The sequence below is a fragment of the Urtica dioica genome, chromosome 4 (assembly GCF_054948205.1).
Source record: "Urtica dioica subsp. dioica isolate 48M chromosome 4, U.dioica_male_clone48M_v1_H2, whole genome shotgun sequence".
In the NCBI taxonomy this organism is placed as follows: Eukaryota; Viridiplantae; Streptophyta; class Magnoliopsida; order Rosales; family Urticaceae; genus Urtica; species Urtica dioica.
The window spans coordinates 3,909,381-3,934,046 of NC_142759.1; the positions used below are offsets into that span (position 1 = coordinate 3,909,381).

Genomic DNA, 24,666 nt, shown 5'->3' on the forward strand with positions numbered 1-24,666 from the left:
TTTTATCTCTCTAACTTTATTATTTTAAGTGTTGATGATTTAGTTTAGTGCATTTGCGTAGTTGGTTTTTTTTTTCACTTGTTGTGTGATTTAGAACATAGAAAAAGCATGTCTTGTCGGAAATATGTTTCCGGTTTTGAAAAACTTAAAAAAAGAAGAAGAAATGAAGAAATGGTTAACTCTCAAAAAGGAGCTCTTGAAAAAATTCTAAAGAAAAAAGATCTTGTAATGAATGAAGAAGTGCATGAAAATAAAAATGGTGAAACGGTGATAGAAAAATCTAGAGATACAATGGGTAATGAAGAAAACATCGGTGATTGTAATGAAATTGAAATTGAAATTGAAGAAGAAGTTAACAATCATACGAATGACTAATATATAATATTTATGATCCGGGACGATGTTTTCCAAATGCATGCATTGCTTATAGGATATTACTAACTATTCTTGTAACCGTGGCTTCCGCCGAAAGAAGTTTTTCAACGTTGAAATTAATAAAATCTTATTTGAGATCAACTATGTTGCAAGAACGGTTGAACGGGTTAGCTATGTTGTCAATTGAAAAAAATATGTTATCCGAGCTTGAATTCAAAGATCTAATTAATATGTTTGCATCACAAAAGGTTAGAAAAGTTCAATTTTTATAAATATTTATTTGCTAAATCTTTTGTTCGTATGTTTATCTATTTGTTAGGTATTTAGATCGAAAAATGGACAAGTTGAAGACGCGTGCTCACAAAGATCTTAATAGACATTTTCTCTTTTTTTCTTTTAAGTTAAGAAGATAATATTAAAAATTGTTGTTAAAAAATTGATACTATTACTTTTGAATTTATTTATTTATTTATTTTTATAAGGCCTCATTTTAATGTTTCGCTTAAGGCCTCGACAATTATTGGGCCGACCCTGCTGCTAGTTGTATTGCGTCGTCGTTTTTTTGCATCTTGTTATTAGCTTCGTCTTTTTCATACTTATGATGTCTTAGTCATCACCGCTCATCCCAGCTCGTATCTATGCCTAATCACGTCGTTAAGGTCACTCGCCTATTTCAGACATCATCGAGTAAGTACATCGTCAACTTCATAAACTATAGAGTTACATATATCGCAATATATGATATGGTTTGTCACATTACCTTTTTTTCTTTGTATTGTTTCAATGTGAAGTAATACTAACTAAAAAATTATATATTTTATCTTTGTATGTATATGTAATTATGTATATATAACAATGAAATGTACAATTATACAACGGATTACACATTATTTGACTTCCTCATTAGTCGTTACTTTCTTACGTTTATCGCTTATAAATGAAATTGATATTTTATTATTGGAATTCGACACAGCGTTAAATTCACTAACGTTGTTGTTTGATTTCATCGATGAGTTTTGAATTTGGCGTAAAACCGAATTTAATGTTATAATGATCTTGTTTTAAAAGTATGCATCTTCTATCCAATCAATTTCTATTATTACAAATAATTACCAAGCTCAAAACTCCTTCTAAATGAAAATCCTTGCTTAGGTAAAACAAACATAACCTAAAATGTTCACTCACGTCTAATAACCACGTGCTTCCCAGAAGGATGGCACGGGAACAAATAAAAACTATAAATATGAATGATAAACTCGTGCACTTGGCCTAAAATCAAAATCAATAAAGTCAACAATAAATATTTGTGTCATATCTTGTAGTCCGTTAGGTGTTACCATCAAGATGGTGGCCAATACACAAGTTTTAATCATTTTGTTCCACGATGAAGTATGATCATTTTGTTCTTAAGTGGAATCATTATGAACATCTACATGGACTGGTGTGATAACAATTGACTACTGAATTTTGTAATTACATATACACCTATGTTTGGTCTATTTATTGATCATATGTTAAGAGCTTCAAATTATATATGTTGTGATGGGAAAATCACCTTGTAGGAAAAAACAAAAACCTCTGTAGTTGATGGGAAAATCACATTGTGATACTTAAATATCGAGCATTAGTGATACTTCAATATTAAGAGCTTCGAGTTATCTATTTATTGATCATCCATTAGTGAAACTTAAATCACCTCGTGAAAATGTATGTACATACCATAAACACCCATAGAACACTATAAATGTTGAGTTTATGGAGGGAGCTGAAATAATACGAGAGATTCACCTCTTGGCATTCAAGGTCAGACCTAATTTATTAGATATGAATGATAGTGATGATTTGATTACACAAATAAATGTAGAAAAATCTTAATTAAGACATTTAATAATATCTATCATGTTTCAAAAATAGTTCAAATACATATACACACAATATATGCACAAAACTAGTCGTACATATAAATAATTGAGGACCAAGTGAAATAACACCAAACCTACTTGAAGTCGTGGATTCAAGTCAAACTTAGGTAAAAACATTATTTAAAAATAAATAGGTAAAAACATTATTTAAAAATAAATAATTCAATTTATACAAATAATTTACCCTACATAAAATTAACACGAAAAGGTTTCATAAAATGTTTTATAACGTTGCAAACCACTTTAGATTTCAATTGTCCAAACAACAACGCTGAATGATTATTACTTTTATTTCAATTTGTTAAAATCATATTTAAAAATTTAAATTTACTAAAATATAGGTATTGTTCACAGGTGATGAAAACTAGACCCATAATTTGTAAATAATTGACATATTACTACATTGTATTTGTAATTACTTGTCACGCGTAGAAATTCCACGCATTTATGTTATCAATAAAGCTAAAGTAATCAAATATTAAAAATACTATGATCAATTTAAAGTATTAAAGTACTGACAAGGCCACCATTAAATACCGCATTATTGTTACCATGATCAATTTAAATCATGGAAAATAATGCAGCTAAAAGAAATCAAAACAGAAAGAGTGATGCGACCATTGGTCAGAATCCCGTAATTAATATTAGGATATCACTTTTTTCTAGTGAGTGTCGACTTCGTAGAATATATATAGATTTCAAGAGGGGTGATGAGAATAAAAGAGAACGCTAATTTATGTTGATTCAACTTATACTCATCCATGCTAATATATAGCCATTTGAAATCCCTAAAAGAATATATAATATCTTCTAAAGATGAATCGTTCCATACTCCTTTAAATTCATCGTGCCCTAAAGGTGGTAATTAAAATTTGCCATTTTTTCACACACGGGACATGATCCTATTTTTCATTATTTAACTATTGCGAATGCTAACATATGATTTAATTAATAAAACAAGCACGTTATGAATATTTTTTTTAAAAAAAAGTACCTAATGGGATCTAAAAATATAAAAAGATTAATAAATGACATGAAATACCTATGGTTTACTATTATTGAGTTTTAAGCATAAATATTTACTCTTCTTCTTCTTTTGATGAACATTGTTGTAGAGACTAATCATAACATCTTTCTTCACGTCCTATTTATTCTTGTTACGAGTTGTTTTTTCTTACCGGCCCTTGCCCTTGCCAGCGATGAGATAGCCGCATTGTAATTCTTAAAAAAATAAATAACAGTTTCAAAGATTGCCCTTGTCGTGTCTTGTCAACGACCTATCGCCGTGTCTCTGTTGAACCATATGAAAATTCAACGCACAACTCTACGATGAAAGTTAGCCTTCGATACTTGATCATGGTCGATTTTTTTTGCAATTTTCTTTTCTAATGCCCATGATTACGTGCTTTAATTCCATATCATAAACATGAGTTTTTTTACGTGCCTCTTCCCCGAAACTCTATTTCCCACTAACTTGTTGTCGAAAATGACCTCATATATCTTTAGGGACGGAGTCATACAACAATATGAGGAGGGCTAGGGGAAATAGTTTTTTGATGTCACAAGTTCTTTAACTTTCGCCAGTGGGTTGGTTGTTGTTGATGACGAGTCCGGTGATGTTTCACTCGGCTATGCCTACCTCGCGATGTAGTTGATCGTATATTGATCATAGCCGATAATTTTCATAACTACGACAATCATTATGGTGAAATTCTAGATTAGACTATCTCATAGATAATGAATCAAACTCTCAATGAAAATACAGTTATACCACTTGGAGTGAGAAGAGATACGCTATTCAAATGAGTGTCACCTCATTATCAAATAAATTTTAAGTAAAAGAGCTTAAAGAGTCCAAACTAATTCATTGTAAACATTTTATTAAATTTATAATACTTTCACTTACGACATCATATAACTATTTGTCCAACATACTTGCCACAATTAGAATATCTCCAAAGCGTGATCGGATATGCTAGAAAAGCTCAATAGCTAATCAAACTCTTCAAATTAAATCCTCAATTAATCAACCCAAACATAATTACACGACTCAACAAAGCACGCACACAAAATTCAGAGCCAAATATTATATAGATAACTTTAGACAAAACAAAAAGAAATTAGAAAATGAAAATAGCCACAAACAAGTCACTCATATAGCCTCAGGTCCAAGAATGCTATTGACGACCGAAGTGGCGACCAAAACCCCCACCAACTCCGCTCCAACCACCGCGCCGGCCTGAGCCGCGCCGCTAAAACTCACCGCCGCGGAAACGCCCTTCTCCGCCGCCATGACCTCTTTCTCCGCCGTCGCCACCGCCTTCTCCGCCGTCTCGATCCCCTTGTCCGCCGCCTCGAAGCCCTCCTTCACGATCTCCTCCGCTTTCTGCTCCGCCTTCTTCAGCCCCTTCCTTATCCCGAACAGCCCTATCTCCGCCGCGCTGACCTGCCTCACTGCCGCTCCGGCGATCGTCGCCGCCGTCAGTGTGGCTATGAGATGTCTCCGTCCGCCGGGGACGGAGGCGGAGGCGGAGGCAAGGACTCGGAAGGACTGTTTGGGCTCGGTACGGACGGTGGTTGTTCGTAGGGAGGTTTGGATTAGAGCTGATGAAGAGAGTGTGGCAGCCATTTTTTTTCCCTTGATTTGTTTGGGAGGCTGTCTTTACTTCACCGAACTTATTTGTTTATTTATTTGTGTATTGTCCAATTTTATGTGGCTGGTTTTAGATGTTATTCTTTCCAATCTTGTATATGGCGTGAAATACAGTTATACCCCTCATTTGGTATAGTGTTCTTCAATAAGTGCATGTTATTTTTGTTTTTGTACATATTTATTGATTTTGCCGTGGTAATAGAGTGGTGACAGTTTGGTTAACACGGTCGATCTCATCTAACAATATTTATTGATTGGATAACAGTATATTATGGTTGATACTGAACTTGAAAGGTATTCTTTATAATTTGGTGCTTATGTGTCTAATTTAAAAGGTAAAGAATGAATTATTTAATAATAAAAATGCCACAAAATACTTTCCTTGTCAATATAGACGAAGAATCCATTGTACTCTTTGGCCCAACTATTTAAAAGGCCCGCCTAATGCTCACAAGCCTCAAGCCTCCATGCCACAACAATTAACTCATTCCTCTCAACTCTCAAGTATGTGATAAGTTTTACGTAGCTTAAAAAAGGTATGTCCCTCTCGCCTCATTTTCTATCTCTAGAATCTTAGGCGAAGCTTAGGAAGAAAATCATATGCGTTCCTCTAATTCATGTTCTTTGCTTTCAAAATACATTTTACAATAACATTGGAACTTCATCCAAACTCTAAATTACACTAAAATACTGCCTTTTCTTTTATGGAAGGATGAACGATCATATGATTTTATAGGCATTATCGTCTCTGCATGACGTCAATGCCAATTAGTTCGAGGAAAAATAACTAAGACACCATTATAAATCTAAGCGTGTGAAAGAAAATGCATTTTAATTTCTACGAGCCACGGAATTCCGAATTTGATTGGAAGAAATTAGTCATTCCAATGTTGACTGGAATTCCATTGGGTTTGGAAATTGAATTTCCATTCCAGGTGTATGGAAATGAATTTCCATTCCAGGTGTATGGAAATGAATTTCCATTCCAGGTGTATGGAAATGAATTTCCTTCAGGTCATATGACATTTTATTTTTGGCACAATTTAGAACCGTTTGATTTGCAATTGCCACAAATTTAATGGCTCATAATTTTTTTTAACAAAAAACATAAAAAATAAAGTTTAATTATACGTGCTGAATAAATCATTTCCGTTGGTAATAGTCAACATCCGCTCATCCAGTGGAAGGAAATTCTGCCACTCACATTTCCTCACGGAAGGAATCATTCCGTTCGAATTTCAAAGTCGGAAGGATGAGATTTCCAACTTTTTTCCGTATCATAAGTCCAGGATTAGATACCGATACTCGTCTCCAATTAAAAAATTAAATAAAATAAACAATTAGAATGATATATCTAAATAAACAAACTAAGAGAAAAAGCTAAATTTCATTTTAACTACTCAATTATGTAGGTCCTCCAAGTGTTTTTTCAACATATTTGACTAATCGTGTTTATTAAAACATTTGTTTGCAAAAGGAGATACAATGTCTAAAAAATAACGTGTCCAAATGAATAGTACCGTGTAATAATTTCATTGCATACACCGTGTCCTCATTAAATCGCAGCCTTCGGATTTTGATCGAGTGGCTCACGGAAGGGCTTTTAAAAAACGCCCTTCCCACTGATTCCCCCTTTCACAATTGCGCCAGAAAAGGAGGGATTTTGCATTTTGAGCCGAAAACCCCCAAATCTCAAAACTCGGAAGCCATGGCTGGACAAGAAGAGCCTCGCGCCTCGGAATCTTCCATTACTGAGCTTGATACGAGCTCGGAAGCCCCCGAAACCCTGGCTACCCAGGCCTCGGTCGAGGCAACCATCGAGTCCTGCACTCTGGGAGGCACCGAGTCCACCTGCAACAACGAGAAAAACGACGACAAACCTGCTGTCGTATCGGAGAATTCCGCCGCAACCTCCGAACCCGAAGGAGAGAAGTCCCTAGAGCTCGCTGAAGAGCTCATGGCCAAAGGATCCATGGCCTCGAAAGAATCGGACTACCCCGAGGCCGTTGAGTGCTTCAGCCGTGCCCTAGAAATCAAGTAAGGCCTTCAATTCGCTTCTTCTTTTTTCAGAAAATGGCTGTATTTTTCGCGGTTGTGAAGATTAATTTAGGTAGAATTTAATTGAAGAGTTAATAAGTTCAGTGGAAAGAAATTGTTAGATTTTGAATTTGAGCCCGGGTAGCTATATTTTAATTATTTATTGTTCTGGTTGTGTTGGTAGATGATGGATATCCACTGCGCTTGGTTTAAAAAATGCAATGAGACTTTATGTTTTTTTTTTTTTTTAATAATTTCTTCTCACAATATGCACTGATTTCTGTTGGTACTGTGATCTGATATTATGAGTGTGCTGGCTTAGTGTTCTGTGAGATGGTTTTGGCTTGGATGTATTGCAATTCGTTTTGATGTTGTATTATCACATGCTTCGATAAATAAATAAATAAATAATATAGGGTCGCGCATTATGGTGAGCTCTCGCCTGAATGCGTTCATGCGTACTATAAGTATGGATGTGCATTGCTGTACAAAGCCCAAGAGGAGGCTGATCCGCTTGGTGCCGTACCCAAGAAGGAGGCTGAATCTAAACAAGAGCCCGCGAACGGAGAATCGTCCTCGAAGAAAGGAGGCGATGGGTGTGAGGATAGTTCTTCAGGAGCGGCTAATGATGGTTGGTCTATCTATCTTCAATGAAAAAATCGGCCTCGATGTTTCTCTTTTTCCAAGACTTTTTCATTTTTTGTTGTTGTTATTATGTGTCAGTTGAAGAAGGTGATGAAGGTAGCGACGCCGAAGCCGAAGACGAAGCGGATGAAGATGAGACCGATCTGGATTTGGCGTGGAAGATGCTTGATGTTGCTCGAGCGATAGCCGAGAAGCAGGAACGCGACACGATGGAGAAAGTGGACATACTGTCAGCTTTGGCAGAAGTTTCTATGGAACGAGGCAAGAAGTCCCATATACGATTGCACTTCTTTCCTTTTCACGTTGGAGTTTTGACATTTATTATTTCATTCTGCTACTCTTTGCAGAGGACCTTGAAACGTCGCTCAGTGACTACCAGAAATCACTGTCCATTTTGGAGAGTTTGGTTGAGCCTGACAGTCGCCATATTGCTGAACTGTATCTTTTTTTTCTTTTTCTTTTTTTTCGTGGTGGTTTCATTTTAATTAAGCATCTTTCAAATGTGCCTGAAAAAGAAAAACCTTAATGGGGTATGTAGAAATTTTCGGATATGTTTGTGTCTGGAGATTGGATTGAGACCCAAGGAAGCCATTCCGCACTGCGAGAAGGCCATATCTGTTTGCCAGGCACGAGTTCAGCGGCTTAAGAATGAGTCGAAGAATGTTTCTGATTCAACCTCGTCGTCATCATCGGCCTCTGGTTTAGACGTCCAGGCGGAGATAGAGACACTGACGAGCCTCGCTAGCGAACTAGAAAAGAAGGTACACAAACGAGTTGCACTTGTAATTCAAGAGCGCATAATACTTTTTTTAGACTGGTTATAACCCTGCAATGATAATTGGTCGACACAGCTTGAAGATCTGCAACAACTGGCTTCAAGCGCACACTTAGTTCTTTCTCAACTCATGGGAATATCGGCTTCCAAGTCAAAGGCCAATGAGAGCGGGTCGTCTTCGACGGTCCCACCGCCACAGAACGCTTCCAGAAACAGATGTTTCGACGCTCCACTCAATTCTACTACTTCTCAAGCCGGCGGGTCTTCTGAGGTTACACATCTCGGAGTGGTGGGAAGAGGAGTCAAGCGAGTCGTCATGAATTCAACCACGGCAGAGCAGAGCCCCGCGAAGAAACCATCTTTGGAATCCACCGAAGATAAAAAGTGAAAATTGAAAGCGTTGGAGATCCTGTTATATGTTTAAAAAAAAAAAAAAAAACCTTGCATCAAAATGTGCTTATGAGTTTGTTACTTATGAAAATGGTAAAACTCTACCGTAATCAAGTTTTTTTTTTTTTTTTTAAGAACGGGGAAGGTTAATCATCTGGTGTTATAGGAGTCTTGTAACTCGTGGTTGCTTGATCTACCAAGCCTTTCCACAACAGTAGTATACTATATTATTATTACACCATGATTAACTGGTGTTTATGTGGTTGTATGCTAAACTTTTGACGTTAAAAAAAAAAAAAAAAAAAAAAAGGTATTGCAGAACATTAATTTGCTTGATTAATTTTCATTTATGAAATAAACACGTATTAGTCATAACAAACAACAAGGTCGTTGTAGTATAGTGGTAAGTATTCCCGCCTGTCACGCGGGTGACCCGGGTTCGATCCCCGGCAACGGCGATGATCCTATTTATCATTTTTTTCCACGAAAATATAATTAAATAAAATAAAAATTATATTCACATCAAAACATGTCGTTGTAGTATAGTGGTAAGTATTCCCGCCTGTCACGCGGGTGACCCGGGTTCGATCCCCGGCAACGGCGATTGTTTTGTTATTCTTTTCTTTAAAATTATGGCAATAATTGTTGTTGTTTTTTTTTTTTTTTTTTTTTTTTGTAATTTCCAAATATCAGTATGCTATTGTGCTGTTGACAAATTATTGTTTAGGATTTAACACATAAAGTTTATAATTTAATGGTGAAAATAACCAAGTAAAACTATAATTTTGATGGAAAAATTGTATAAATATAACAGTGAATAGAGCAGGTATTTTTGAGAATAGTGAAATATATCTATATCCTATCAAGAATGTAAATTTTTCAAATTCGTATAAAAAAACATAAATGTGATTAAATTCATAATATAATTTCTCAAAACAAATAAAAAGTGGAGTCAAATTTATCGACCAACTTTAAGTTTAAATTTTAAAAATAGTACATCGACGTTTTGGCATTGTTGAATAAACCTGATCAAATGAAGTAAAATATTTTCTAAGTTCTAACCTACTAAATTTAGCTTTATATTAACTTGGGAATTGATGTGAATTTCAGCCAATTCTCATACTATACTTCATTTCCCACGACGGAGCCAGTTGAAGATATTTGGTGGGTCGATTACGGTCAAGTTAGTTAGCGAAGTTATCAATTTTTTTAATCGGCTAATGAAAAAATAGAAATTGCCACAAGTAGGAGTAAATTATTAGATTTGGACACATTACTATCTTTTTTGAAAAATGGCACATCTAGGAGTAGGTATTTGAATTTGATGTGTACAATTACAAATATGCCCTTATCCCCAATTTGTTTCCCTCTATATAAACGTTTGTTATCCCGCGACTGTTCATTTTCCTCTTCATTTCTTTCTCCACCGATTCAACGTAACCAAGGAAACCGCCGCCGAGTCCTTCACATTCATCGTCACCTCCCTCTCCTTTTTCCTGTTTCTCCCACGATCTCTGGTTTATCCCCTTTTTCCTGTTTCTCTCCCACGATCTCTGCTTTATCCCCAAATCGCAAACCCCCAAATCGCGAAATCCCCAAATCGCGAACCTAAGTTCAAGCAGTCGCGAACCCAAATCGCGAACCAAGTTCAACCACCATTGTCCTTGTTCGAAACCCATACCATTTGCAGAATACCCAAAATGACGAAAAGAGATTACCCAAAAATGAAGAAAAGAAAACTGGTAGAAGGCGATGGAAACTCCCAAAAAAACCAAAAATCCAAACTTCCCGATCAAACGCCACCGCGGCGGAGTGTTAGGGTCGCTTCGTCGCCGATGAAGAAAACGACGGAGAAGAAAACTGAGGCGGAGTCATCTAGGTCAAAGAAAAAGAGTCCAGCAAATAGAACCCCAAATTCAAAGCGTCGGAGAGCGAGCGACGGTGAGGAGTCCGATTCCTACTGTGACGTTAATCAGAGGCAGGAAAACCTGATTCAGGTGTGTTGAGGTCATTTTTGCGAAACTTATAGGGGTGCATGTTTGGATCGGTTGTAGAGATGTTGAAATTTGTTTGTATAGGATAATTTACTCGTAATTCCGGTGAGTGAGTTTAGGTAGTTTTTTCAAAACTTGTTTGGGTGCATGTTTGGATTGGTTGTAATGATGTTGGAATTTGATTGTGACTAGAAGTTTGATTTCGAAGACCCATGGATGGAGACCATTTTTTGTGACGTTACTGTTTTTTTTGTTAAATGTAACTAATTGTTACTGGTTTTTATGTATATATTTATAGGGTTGGACTAGATACGTGACAGATGATTCTGTGGGGCAGTTCAACTTCAACTTCCACGGGAACGTCATGTCTTTCGTTGAAGAAGCTGCCATGTCGAAACAGGAATCAGACCTGTTTAGAGAGTCCTGCTTTGGCCATTTTTTGGAGATGCCCTCGATAACCCGCTCGTCTAAGATCCTCAGTAACCTTATGATGAGGACGGGTTACTTTGACGGACTTCCCAAAGCAGAAGATAGATTACATATAGAGATTGGTGGCGTCCCTAGGGAGTTCACCAGGGAAGATTTCAGTCTTATCACAGGTCTCCGAGTAGATGAGTCGTACAAGGCGACGGAGTACGACCAGGTTGCACCAGGGGGTCTATATGTTGAAACCTTCAAGCAAGGGGCACTTGCCACTCGGGGCAACATTGCAGCACTCATCAAGGACAGCACGGACTGGAATGACGTTGAGAAGCGAGTCCGGTTTCTTCTTCTCCACTTCCTCTACAATGTGCTTCTCCCGGGCCAACGAACAGTTGCCATGAAGAACAAATCATACATAAAGATGGTTGATGATCCGGCTACATTCAACGGATTCCCCTGGGGAAATGTTGTATGGGATCACTTCATGCTGACCGTGAGGAGTTTTGTGAAGAAAGCTGCCAGCCCAAGTAGCCCATCCAAAACCAAAAAGGTTCATTTCGAGGCCTTCCTGCTACCTTTGCAGGTATGGGCGTACGAGTGTATACCCAAATTGGAGTCTTTGGGTTTATGCACAGTATTTAAAGACGATGCTAGACCGTTGATTCTGCGATGGTCTTCTTCCGCCAGAGTATCCGAATCTGCATTGCAGTCCATTCGGTTACAAGAGGTACCAAAATTTACATTTCAAGAGGTACCATAGTTTATGCACAGATCCTAAGAAGTGTTTATAATGTTTTCCAGGTTGAGTTTAGAGCCATTGGGAGTGACATCGTACAACCCCCCTCTCAGCCCGACTCAACCATTAGTCGCAGTCGAAAGAAATTGAAAACATTTGCGGAGAATGAAAACTCTTGTGCTGATCATGAGGTAATTTAGTGACATGATCATTAGTGACTTGTATGTAACTACGTTATAGATTTTAGTGACATGTATGTCACTAAATTATACATTTTAGTGACATACATGTAACTACGTTATAGATTTCAGTGACATGTATGTCACTACGTTATAGATTTTAGTGACATGTATGTCACTAAATTATACATTTTAGTGACTTGTATGTAACTAAGTTATAGATTTTAGTGACATGTTTGTATCTAAGTTATAGATTTTAGTGGATGTTTGTATCTAATTTACAGATTGTAGTGACGTGTATGTAACTAATTTATAATATTAGTGACTTGTATCTATTTTAGTTACAGATTTTAGTGAGTTGTATGTATCTAATTTACAGATTGTAGTGACGTGTATGTAACTAATTTATTATATTAGTGACTTGTTTCTATTTTAGTTACAGATTTTAGTGAGTTGTATGTATCTAATTTACAGATTGTAGTGACGTGTATGTAACTAATTTATTATATTAGTGACTTGTTTCTATTGTAGTTACAGATTTTAGTGAGTTGTATGTATCTAATTTACAGATTGTAGTGACGTGTATGTAACTAAATCACATTGTTAATGACGTTGTTTCAGGATAGATTAGCCAATCTGGAGAAAGAGTTCAGTAACATGCATACTGATTTCATTGATCTTCATCGAGAGATCAAAAGGATATCAGAGGACATGAAGTTTGTCCTGGATACGCTGACCACCTTCTCGGCACAAAAGGCTGCGAAGGAAAAGCTTATGGAGGACCAGGCAGAGAAGCTGTCAGAGGAGAGACGGAAACGTGACCATGAGGAAGAGAAAGAGAAAGAAGAGCAACAACAACAGAGAGAAGAGAAAGAAGAGCAAGAAGAAAATGAACAACCAAAAGAGAAAGATGGGAAAGAAGAGCAACAAGAAGCGAGAGAAGAGAAAGAAGAGCAAGAAGAAAAGGAACATCCAAAAGAGAAAGATGGGAAAGAAAAGATAGCCGTCAACAACATTTAGTTACCTGTTTGTAACGACTTATCGATGTTAGTTACCTGTTTGTAACTAAATTATCGATTATAGTTATACGTACGTAACTAATAGTTACCTGTTTGTAACTAAATTATCGATTATAGTTATACGTACGTAACTAAATGATCGATTCGTAACTGATAGGGAAAACCATTCCCAATCGGATAATGACGACGACAATAAATGCAGATTTAAGAATTATGGCTGAGTGCCTTTAATAACAAATGCAGCTTTCAAACCTGATACTAAATAGCATTCAATGCTTCTTAGAATTATGGTTGAGGGCATTTAATAACGATAATGGAAGCTTTCAAACCTGATACATTTATATTGTTGACTATATTAAATAGCATTCAATGCTTCGTAGAATTATGGTTGAGGGAATTTATAGTTAGCCCTACACCATAATGTTTACATTTGCATTTATTGCCGTCAACAACATTTAGTTAGCTGTTTGTAACGACTTATCGATGTTAGTTACCTGTTTGTAACTAAATTAGCCATTATAGTTATACGTACGTAACAAATAGTTACCTGTTTGTAACTAAATTATCGATTATAGTTATACGTACGTAACTAATAGTTACCTGTTTGTAACTAAATTATCGATTATAGTTATACGTACGTAACAAATAGTTACCTGTTTGTAACTACATTATCGATTTCAGTTATATGTACGTAACTAAATGATCGATTATAAATAGTATTCAGTGCTTCATATAGTAATGTTGGATTTAATTTTAAGCTACATTTATTGTAAAATTCAAAGTCACATACACCATAAAACTGAAATTAAAAGTTCATAACAAATTTATTATTGCATTTCGTTCAACGGAATTGGACTACGACAAGTTGCCCGATTGTGTCCTACTCCTCCGCATCGAGAACATTTTCGACAACCATTGGTATTACCTTCGCCTTGAGATGGTATTCTTCTCTTTTTCGGTCTGCCAGCCTGACGTGCGTACGTTGAGGGTGGTTTGACTATGATCTGTTTCACGTTGTCGGGAATCAACCATGATTCAACGTTGCCGTGTGGATGGATTACACTTGTATAAGAAGATTTCCAATACTCTGTAGTGTAAAACAAAGAAATGTAGTCCTCAACAACATAGTTCCGAAAGCGGCAACATGCGATCCCGTGAGGACATATAAAGTTGTCTACTTGAAACATTCGACACGTGCATGTCTTATTCGTCAAATTTACAGCCCATGACTGACCATCCCTGTCAATGACCTCGAACTCGTACACCGACGACGGTCGTACCTTCACAATCACAATTAAACTGTTTTAGTTCCATATGACTATTATATTTTAGTTCCTTTTAAGAAACTAAAACACATATATAAGTTACGTATTGGTAACTAAATACCAGACCAACTTATATAACTAAAACACTTTTATAAGTTACGTATTGGTAACTAAAACACGTATATATTAGTTACTTATTACCTGCATTCCACACGCTTGCCCGATGTACCCGATAAGCTTTGCATTCGAATCCACAGAGAGAGCAGTCATGGTACCAAGAGCTTTCTCTCTTCTTTCGTAAAACCATTTTGTCATCCTCTCCCTCAAAAAATCAAAAATCTTCGCGATCGGGAACTCCCGAGCTTTGAGAAGCACGGAGTTCAAAGATTCGGCATTGTTGGAGGTCATGATGGAGTACCTTTTTTCGGTGAAATGTGCCCGAGCCCACTTCTCATGGCCTACCTCCTTCTCAAGGTAGGTTCGGATTCCCTCATCTTCTTCATCAAGCATACCCATAAACCTTTCCCACTCGACGTGAGTGTACGCCTTGGCGGCACCGGAAAATTTCCATGCCGCTTCTTTCGTCAAACCTTTGAATTTATTCCTCACATTTTTCAGTAGATGGTACATGCAATACCCGTGATCGGATTCTCTAAATACCTTTCCAACAGCCTGAAGTATTCCTTTGTTCCTATCTGACACAATCACTTGGTGTTGTCTCTCCCCAATTGCTTTTTTTAACTGTGTTAAGAAGTAAACCCACGACTCCGTAGACTCTGAATCACCAACACCAAAGGCGAGTGGAAAAATCTGTTCGTTTGCATCCATCCCGCAGGCGGAAAACAGCGTGCCTTTGTAGTAATTCGTCAGAAAAGTTCCGTCGATGATAATTACGGGACGAAGGTATTTCCATCCTCTTTTCCACGCGCTAAGGGACATAAAGAAGTATCTAAAACGACGAGAACGTACAGTAGTCACAAGGTCGAATGAAGAACCTGGATTGGCCATCTCCATCACGTACCTCAATGTAGGCAACCTTGCGAACGATCCATCCTCAGTCCCATATAACGATTCTAAAGCTTTCTCTCTAGCCCTCCATGCTTTTTTATAATTCAATTGTACTCCGTAATCCTGCTCCATGTGCGCCATGATGTCTTTGGGCCTACATGGTGATAATGTTGGATCAACGAGTCTGTGTTTCACAACCTCCCCAACCAAATACATGGTCGCCTGAGGATGTTGTCCTTGCCTGTATTGTGCAGCACAAGTGTGCGCAGGGTCGAACCTACAAACATCAGGCACAATAACAAGTTATATGCATGTAAACTGACGACAGCTTGGAAAGATTTACACTACTCTAATTGTTTTTGTAGTATTACCTCCTTATATGGAATAATAGTGTTTTCCTCAGTCTAACTGCACGCACGGTCCACTTACAAGAGTCATCACGACAAACCACGTGGAGATACTGTGTAGTAGACGTTCTAACCTTGAACGTAAAATGATTGTTGATTGCATACATGCTCAAATGTTTTTGCAACGCGGTTTTGTTAGCATACAATCCTCCTTTACATACCTTTATGGGAGAATGTATGTCCATCACGTCCAAGAGCGTGGAATCCGATGATGGAACTGTTGTCGCTCCTTGAGAAGGCGAAGGACTGCTCGGTTCGCCGGGGACTGGAGAAGGGGGCTGGCTCGGTTCACCAGCGGCTGGAGGAGGGGGCTGGCTCGGTTCACCAGCGGCTGGAGGAGGGGGCTGGCTCGGTTCACCGGCGGCAGGAGAAGGGGGCTGGCTCGTTTCACCGGCAGCTGGAGGAGGATCACTCTCACTACTGTCAGATGGTTCACCGGCTGGCAGAGGAGACTCACGTTTCATCACAGGCGGTAAGAGACCTGCTCCTGGAAAACCACTCTCTCCGGTATTCGGAGTCGAACCAACATGCGCAGAAGAAGTCTTCAATGACTCAATCTCCAAAACCAGAGACATTATTGATGTATTCGGTTTCTCTTTCCGAATATGTAAATAACATGCCAAACTAATGTCGGAGTCAATTACTATTGGTTTTACCGCCCCTTCTGTTTCATATTTCACACTAACAACCTTATGACTGTTTTGATTTAACTTTCCCCCGGAACACGTGAACAGAACTTTTGTCAAATCTTCATACTTGGTCGTCGGCGGTATGAGAGCTGCATACGAAACACCGGCCTGGTAATAATCATCTCTTAGCCACTCACCGCTATGCTTGACGTACGTGAATATATCTCCTTTCATAGCCGCTGCAAAATTATTAGTTACAGAGAATTACACTCATTTCATAACAGTGTGGCGTGTTAGTTATGTGTACGTAACTACACAAGAAAACTACCGGAATTAGTTACAGAAACATAACTAAACAAAAAAAACATACATTTCTCAGTGATTTCCCTGTAACTAAACTCAGTAATGTTTAATCTGGGTTCCGGATTTTTTTAATCAACAATATATGAGACTAACCTGTATTGAATTGATTGATGCAGATCTGGGCACAAAATTTACAGGGATCCGGCGAAGATCTTTGGTATGAACACCAACCCGGTCATCGGATGGACTTGACGATGATCGGTGATCGGAAAATTTCTTCACGGCGGTTTAGTTCAAACACCTCGGCAACAAAGGTGGGACAACCGAAGATGATGACGAGGCAGAAACTGGGATGGGAAACGGCGGTTTTTTTTTGGGTTAGCAGAAGAGAGCCGAAGATGATGACGAAGATGGCTGGGTTCGGTTGAGAGCTGGGTTCGGTGGGTTCGGTTGAGAGCTGGGTTCGGTTGAAGGCAGAAGAGAAAAGGGATAGGGGTTAGGTATATAGGGTGGTACTGAAGTAATTACGGATTTAAATGGAGGTTAAAATGGGTAATTTTTTCTCCTCTCTCAGTTGACCATATTTATCTCTCCTTTGACTTCTCCTAAATGTGCCATTTTTCAAAAAAAGTAGTTATGTGTCCAACCACCATAATTTACTCCTAGTTATGTCAATAGCCCATGAAAAAAACTAGAGAGCATAACATGAGGGGTTCTGATAAAAACAATGGAAGTTTATACAAATTCACAACTCAAAATTGATATATTAAATAAAAAGTTTGTATACCTCTAGGCACGCTGAGGCCAAGTCATTATCAACTGACCTTTGATATCAACTTGAGAACAAAAGAAGTTATACACATACAGAAGAAACAAACTTTATGCATACAAATAAGGTATTATTCCTATTCTATGACAAATCTACTAAACCCAAATAAATCATAAACTATGACTTAATGAAATGAGTAATTACATATTTATCCTTCATATTTAGTTTATTTTTATTAGTTAATTAATAAAATAAAAACAATTATTTAGTTTAAATTATGAAAACAAACATCATTACAAAAACCCGGAGAGCAACCATGGGAATCTCCGACGCTGAAGCTCCTGGGAACGACGGTCATGGCCGCCGGAGAGCAACCCTTGGCCATCCCTGGGAATCATTACAAAAAAATTTCATGTTATAAATCTCCGCCGGATTAATTTTTTCGAGAGCTCGTTTTATTTCAGGCCATTTTGGATTGCACGTAAATGTTATAAATAAATCCGGATTTCCATAATGTCTACATATTGCCATTGCATCTTGATAATTTTGAATCGTGTATCTTGGACTTCCAGTATGACTGGATGGTAAAATTATTCGTTTGCCTATTCCTTCTGCATATGTATCTCATCTTGTGATTGCATCAACAATTCCTTGATATATTTCCGATCTTAATTTTTTTTTATTTCGTTTAATATAATCCATCCGTTCTTCTTCAACACATGCATATGCATCGACAATGTATTGTTGAACCAATCTTCCGGATCTTAGTATTAAATTTTTTTCATTTGCTCGTTCTTGTAGCTGATAACAATAATACTCTCTCATTGAAATTTTTGTCCGTTTTGATCCATTTTTGTTGTTATCATCACATAGACGTCGATGGGTTATGTGTCCATCTTCCCCATAAGGAAAAATAATCGGATACTGTAAAGCCATATAAGATGGATGCAACTTAGATACTCTTTGAATTAAGACCATTAGTTTTACAATCAATAATAATATCACGACTTCTTTCACCATCATCAATATCTCCGACGATTAGATCACCAATGTATTAAAATTTTCATTATTAAAAGAAATTTAGTTTTTAAATACTTTGTGCAATATTTACCATAATTATCAATTGATTCGACATGTGCTTGCAATGCTTGTGGTTTAACACGAACATTTCCTCTAACTTTCGTTGAAGTTGATGAATTACCTTGAACAGTTAGAGGAAATTTACCTTGAAGTTGATGAATTACCTTGAACAGTTAGAGGAAATGTTCGTGTTAAACCAAACGCAATGTAATGTCAGAGATCTATTATATTGAAACACAACAAGAGTGAAGTAGCTTCAATAGTAATACACACACAAGTCGTGAACTTTGACTAGCAATCTTGCACAATCGATGAACTGATTAAATGAAGGTTAAATGAAGCAAAACGAGCGGACTCAGCTTTGATACAAAACCTGACTAAATTACCTTGAACAGTTAGAGGAAATTTATTTGTTATTCTACTATTATATTGCAATGTCAGAGATCCAAACGCTTTGTTTGAAAAATGTTGGAAACTAATGACAGATGGTGTGGTGTACAGAGCAAGAAAATTGTTTCACAGTTCAAATTCCTGAAACAGACTTAAAAAAATTTGTTCTATATATGAAGTAGAAAATCTTCTAAACGTGAATTCGTCGAGTCTGTCACATTTCAATTTGCCTCTTTCGACTGGATCATTGGTTGATGATTTAAACAATAGACTTTTGAGAGATGAATTAAACCACGATGTAAGTGCATTAAAAAAGAAAATGAAGTGTTAGTAAAAAGTTTGAATCCTCAACAAAAATATATTTATGACGAAATTTTGAAAGCTTGTCATGAAAAACTTAATAACACTTTTTTCATTTATGGACACGAGGAACGGGGAAAACATATTTGTGGAATGCAATCATTACAAAAGGTACTCCATTATGTGCATTATTGCTGCCTAAAGGAAGAACAACTAATTCAAGATTTCGAATACCTTTGTCGATAGATAAATTTTCTACATGTCACATTAAAAAAGGTATTCCATTATGTGCATTAATCGAAAAAAAACTTCGATTATTTTTATGGGATGAAGCACCGATGACTAATTTATTGTTTTGAAGCATTGTACAAAACATTACAAGATCTAAAAAATAAGAACGAACCTTTTGGAGGCATGACAATCGTACTTGGTGGTGATTTTAGACAAATATTATCAATTATAACAAATGGATCAAATGAAGATATTACTGATGCAATAATTACTAATTCCTACATATGGTCACACCCAAATTTGCTCAATTGTACATATACGATACTGAAAATGAATTACAAAATCGAATATCTTTGTTTAAACAAGAAAATGACTCTAAAAATATGGTATCATTGCTTACAGAAGAACTAATGCAAATGTTTGACAAGGATAACAAAGTAGTACAATTATTTAGATCAATAAGAGATAAATAAACTTAAAGAGAAATTGTTAATTAGATTTCTCTAAAATTCTTATAGATTTTATCAACCAGTCTCTCATACATTGGAACTCCTCAAATACGTATATTTAGCTTCAAATAGTTTTTCCTTGAAAATAATAATAATATGAATCTTTTTTCCTTTGATTTATGATTCAAAACCAATTAAATCTTTTTATTATTATTATTATTTTGTAGAAAGGACAAAAAAAAAAATGAAATTGACTGGCATCAGCGCGCCGATAATTACGAGTGCTCGGGAAAAATCTTTATAGATTATGTAGATTACCACTGATTGATGTGAAATTGCGAGGTTAGTGATTGATGATTAACAATGCTTGTGCAGGTACGGTGACATACATATTGGATTCTTATTATTATTAAGAGTTAGTTATATATGTGGGGCTGTAAGAATTGGTTGCCACAAATTGATGCATATTTTATATTTTAAATAGAATCGTGTGTGACAGTGTGAGAGTGAGACATTTTAGCTGATTACTAGTATTTTACGTTGATTATGCTTTTGCTTTGTCTATCGTATCCCACTAGTATATAAATAATTATAATGCATGTTTTGGGTGGTCAATACACAATGACCAAAAAAATCCCAAATAGTGTTTACCCTTACTAGTGCATGGATTAACTATTTAATACAATAATCAAACTCCTTTAATCTTGGGCCTGGTGCTCTCAAATGGTTCATTCCAAGACCTGAGCCATGGGGTTTTATTTTTCCTTGTACTTTAAGGTGCTTTGCTGTGGTATTTGTGCTCTCTACTTTTGAACCCACTAGTGATTTATTTATTTAGCTTATTTTTCGTTAAAGGTGCTTCATTTGCTAGAGACGAGCGGGAAATTTTAAAATGGGCTTGATATGTTAAAATCATTTTTTTTAAAGACGAAATAGCACATACATACTTAATTTTTTCTAAAACAAATACTTAAATATCTATTTTTTTCACCATAAAAATACCTAATGATAAGTTTCAATTGCACCGTTAAATAAAATCAGTTAAATTTGATGAAAATTCACGTGTCACCCTTAGACTAAACACCATATAGTATTTATTTTCTTTAAAAATAATTAAACATTGATTATATCATTCGTATAACAAAATAATGAATTAAAATTAACTTTAATATTATAATCAAACAATAATGATATTATTAAAAAAAAATTGTATTAAAAAATTAATTAAGCATTTTTCTATAATAAAAATATTACTCATGCATGATTAATTTAAATAAATAAATATGAAAGGGCAGGGTAGAAATCTGGCCATTTCCAAACTTGAAATTGCAAACTAGCCACGGTTTGAGTAATTATTGATTATTAGCCACACGTCATTATTTCCAAGCGAATAAAGACTAACTTACCCCTCTACTTATTTTCAGCCAACTAACTAATACTCATTAATATCCGCATTAAGAAAAAATGAAATAAATGGAATTAATTAATAACGCGATTAAATAGAAACCATTTACACATTTGAAAAGAAACTCAAAACGTCAAAAGGCATTCAACACAAAAAACACGCAGAAAAATTTATTACTCATTATTATCAACTGACTATTAAAATCATAAAGCCAAAAAGATATCTTTCTAAATCTTTATTTTATTTTATTTTGTGCAAATTTTAGTTAGTAAAATAAGGTCTCGGAAAAAGAATACCCAGAACTACGACTTCAATTTTGGAAATTATCGAAAATAATACGCAATCCGAAAATAATATTTGGAAATAATTAAAACTTCTTGGAAATTTTTAGAAATAGTTGCAAAGGCACCGTCACCATATTGCCGTCTCACCGTTACCACGCAACTTGTAGTCGTGCAGATCCGTGAGCATAAGTCACTGCTATCTGGGATAGTACTTATTGACGCCAAACAAGCACCGCCCTCCAAGGATCGTGGCAAGAATTTGTGCGGCTACGATACCGCCAAAGCCAACATGATCTAGTGACCACAACGTGATGGCCATGTACGAGTCAATATTATGTTAATAAGTGATAATAGCCAAGTTTATGCAAAATATAAGAAGACCGGAAGTAATAGTATATTAATAGTTGTTAATAACTATAAATTAATAGCTAGAATTACAGGTAAAATGTGTTAATAACCGATAATAGCTATATGTATAAGTAATACGGTTAATTATTTGTTAAACTTGAAAATTAAGTACAAGTTAGTTATTGTCGTCATAACGTTTGTGCTCTATGAGGCGGTTGGCCGTCGCCTCTGCCTCGCCCTTGATTTCGTTGTCATCGTCGCGTTGTCGACATTCGCGTTGGTCGGCCACCGCGATCGCGCAAGAGTGGTGGTGGTTGTTGCAAGATAACTCAGCCCGCATCTGGCTCTGAGTTTCCATATGCATAAACGGTTTTCATAACGCTTATTCAGATTCAAAATAATTTCATAACGCTAAAAGGAAACGTGTGTATATAAATTGTAACTGATTCCTATAAAAAATGAAAACGTGTTTATATAATTTGTAACTGGTCCATATAAATTGTAATCGTGTATCTCTATTAAAAGAAACACCAATCGTACAATATAAAAAACTTAACAAAACGTTATATTAGGAAAGGCTAAAATGGAAATTTCAACTTAAACTAATTAGTGACATATGTAATCAAAATGGCTAGTTACTTAAAAAATATGAAACGTAGGCTATATTGAAATACGTATGTTTGGAAAGGCTTAGTCAATCAGAAAACTCAATATGAAATCATTTAATAATATTATTAATGCCTAATTATAATATAAAAGTAATTTATAATTATTTTTTTATGATTAAAATGATATTATTAATTATTAGTTAATTTTATGGAAAAAAATGATAAATCGTGTTTAATATGAGGATGTCACGTGGATTTTCGTCAAATTTAACTGACTTGATTTGGCGGTGCAACTGAAACTTAAACATTAAGTATTTTTGCCGTGAAAAAAAGAATATGTATTTTTTTAGTGTATGTTTCCGAAAACATTAGGTCTTTATGCCATCATTTTTTTTATATAACTTTTTTTATTATTTATAAATAGCTTATACTTTTTTAGAAATTAGCAACGGGGTATTTTTAGTGTATACAAACTTTCTTTTACTCACTAATTTTATGTATCATAACCATACACCATTTATAAAGCTCTCAGAAATCTATGTGCATCGATCCAGTGTCACGAGGTGCGACATTTACACACTCGTAGACTTTCTACGAGTTGCAACACTTAATCACTCGTCAACTCTCGTCAACGTGATTGCAATGGACTTCGTCCCCCTCACACAATTATGATAAAAATTGATCATCTTCTCTCGTGTTTGTATGATAGACAAGTGGGCCTTGAAAATTTACCTAAATAATCAATGAAAATCATTACAATGTTGTTCCAGCTCCTATGATATACTATAGCACCATACGTACACATTTGATCCACGTATGTTCATGCTCTTACGCTAATATTAAAGTGGCAATTAGGCCAGTAACTCAATAGATCATCATCATTTTAAAAAAGTAGCTTATGTTTTATTATTTCACTAACTCTTTTTAAAATTAGCACAAATTTCATTCCATTAAAAGATAGGCCTATCAGTCCGCGATAAATTAAATTAATTAAAAAGTTAATTGTCATGATTAACTCTGATTGTTTTTATGATTAACTATGATAGATAACTAAAAATTATTCAGGAACAATTATATATATATATATATATATATATATATATAAATTTAAGAACTTAAATAAACACGCTACAATTTCCCAATATATATATATATATATATATATATATATATATATATATATATATATTTAAGAACACTCGGTTATGAACAAATGTGTATCCCACATAAAACATATCACTCTGCTGAAGCCAACTCAATTTTCTGATTTTTGGAGAAATTTTTGGATTCATATCATTTGGCATTATATGGTCCTACTTAATTGCCCATTCCTTCTTTTCTGCATTCTGTCCAATGATTAGTCACCAAACCACTATAGAGTTTTTAAAAAATAGATAGAGAAAAGAAGGTAAGATAAAATCCTAGTTATACTTACAAGTTACAACCAATTAATCTAGTACACTTACAGAATCATTATTGTTTCTCTTTTAATTTATTTTTTCATCTCTCTCCTATTCATCTAAATCTAATGGGCAATTATTAACAAATCAGAAGACGCAATTCCTAGGCAAAGTGGAGTACATAACTACATAGTACATACATATACAACACTAGCTGTTTTATCTATTTATTTATATTAATTTGAATGAGATAAAGCCTTGTTCTTGTGTAATAAAGAGTTTGTCACTGAAAATGTGTAGCCTGACCTCTTCTGTCTAAATGCATTAAATTCGTCAATTAAATAGGACGCAATAAAAACAGGACAATGGGTAGATATATAAAACAGTCTAGAGTCTAGACGCATTCATTATGCACAACAAGCTCTCAGAGGAACTTCATGCTCATTAAATATGCCCTTCTTTTCTTCTTTCTTTCTTTCTTTCTTTCTTTCATACTTATGGTTAAAACTTGAATATATGAATCAACATCTCCAATGAGAAAAAGCAAAAACACGCATTCAAATATTAGATATGCATTGATGTCAGCACAGCCATGGCCAGAGATGTTTATGAACTTTCCCTCCTGATTTTGGTGACTAGATG

At 35.6% G+C, this 24,666-nt stretch overlaps 2 protein-coding genes and 2 non-coding genes across 4 annotated transcripts; 3 read left to right on the forward strand and 1 right to left on the reverse strand.

Moving 5' to 3' along the window:
• Nucleotides 1-4,299: 4,299 nt before the first annotated feature.
• On the reverse strand, nucleotides 4,300-4,997 carry YCF37 (homolog of Synechocystis YCF37). Its single transcript, XM_089611077.1, has one exon. The coding sequence runs from the start codon at nucleotides 4,924-4,926 to the stop codon at nucleotides 4,450-4,452; it is 477 nt and encodes a 158-aa protein (XP_089467203.1). The 5' UTR covers nucleotides 4,927-4,997; the 3' UTR covers nucleotides 4,300-4,449.
• A 1,569-nt stretch (nucleotides 4,998-6,566) lies between these two features.
• LOC149399438 (Tetratricopeptide repeat (TPR)-like superfamily protein) lies at nucleotides 6,567-9,038 on the forward strand. The gene is made up of 6 exons (XM_089613697.1): nucleotides 6,567-6,987; nucleotides 7,404-7,618; nucleotides 7,711-7,893; nucleotides 7,980-8,070; nucleotides 8,171-8,393; nucleotides 8,484-9,038. The coding sequence occupies exons 1-6, from the start codon at nucleotides 6,659-6,661 to the stop codon at nucleotides 8,793-8,795; spliced, it is 1,353 nt and encodes a 450-aa protein (XP_089469823.1). The 5' UTR covers nucleotides 6,567-6,658; the 3' UTR covers nucleotides 8,796-9,038.
• Nucleotides 9,039-9,183: 145 nt separating this feature from the next.
• Nucleotides 9,184-9,255, forward strand: TRNAD-GUC (transfer RNA aspartic acid (anticodon GUC)). The gene has a single exon. It is a non-coding gene; the product is annotated as a tRNA-Asp (tRNA).
• Nucleotides 9,256-9,328: 73 nt separating this feature from the next.
• Nucleotides 9,329-9,400, forward strand: TRNAD-GUC (transfer RNA aspartic acid (anticodon GUC)). The gene has a single exon. It is a non-coding gene; the product is annotated as a tRNA-Asp (tRNA).
• The last annotated feature ends 15,266 nt before the right edge of the window (nucleotides 9,401-24,666 follow it).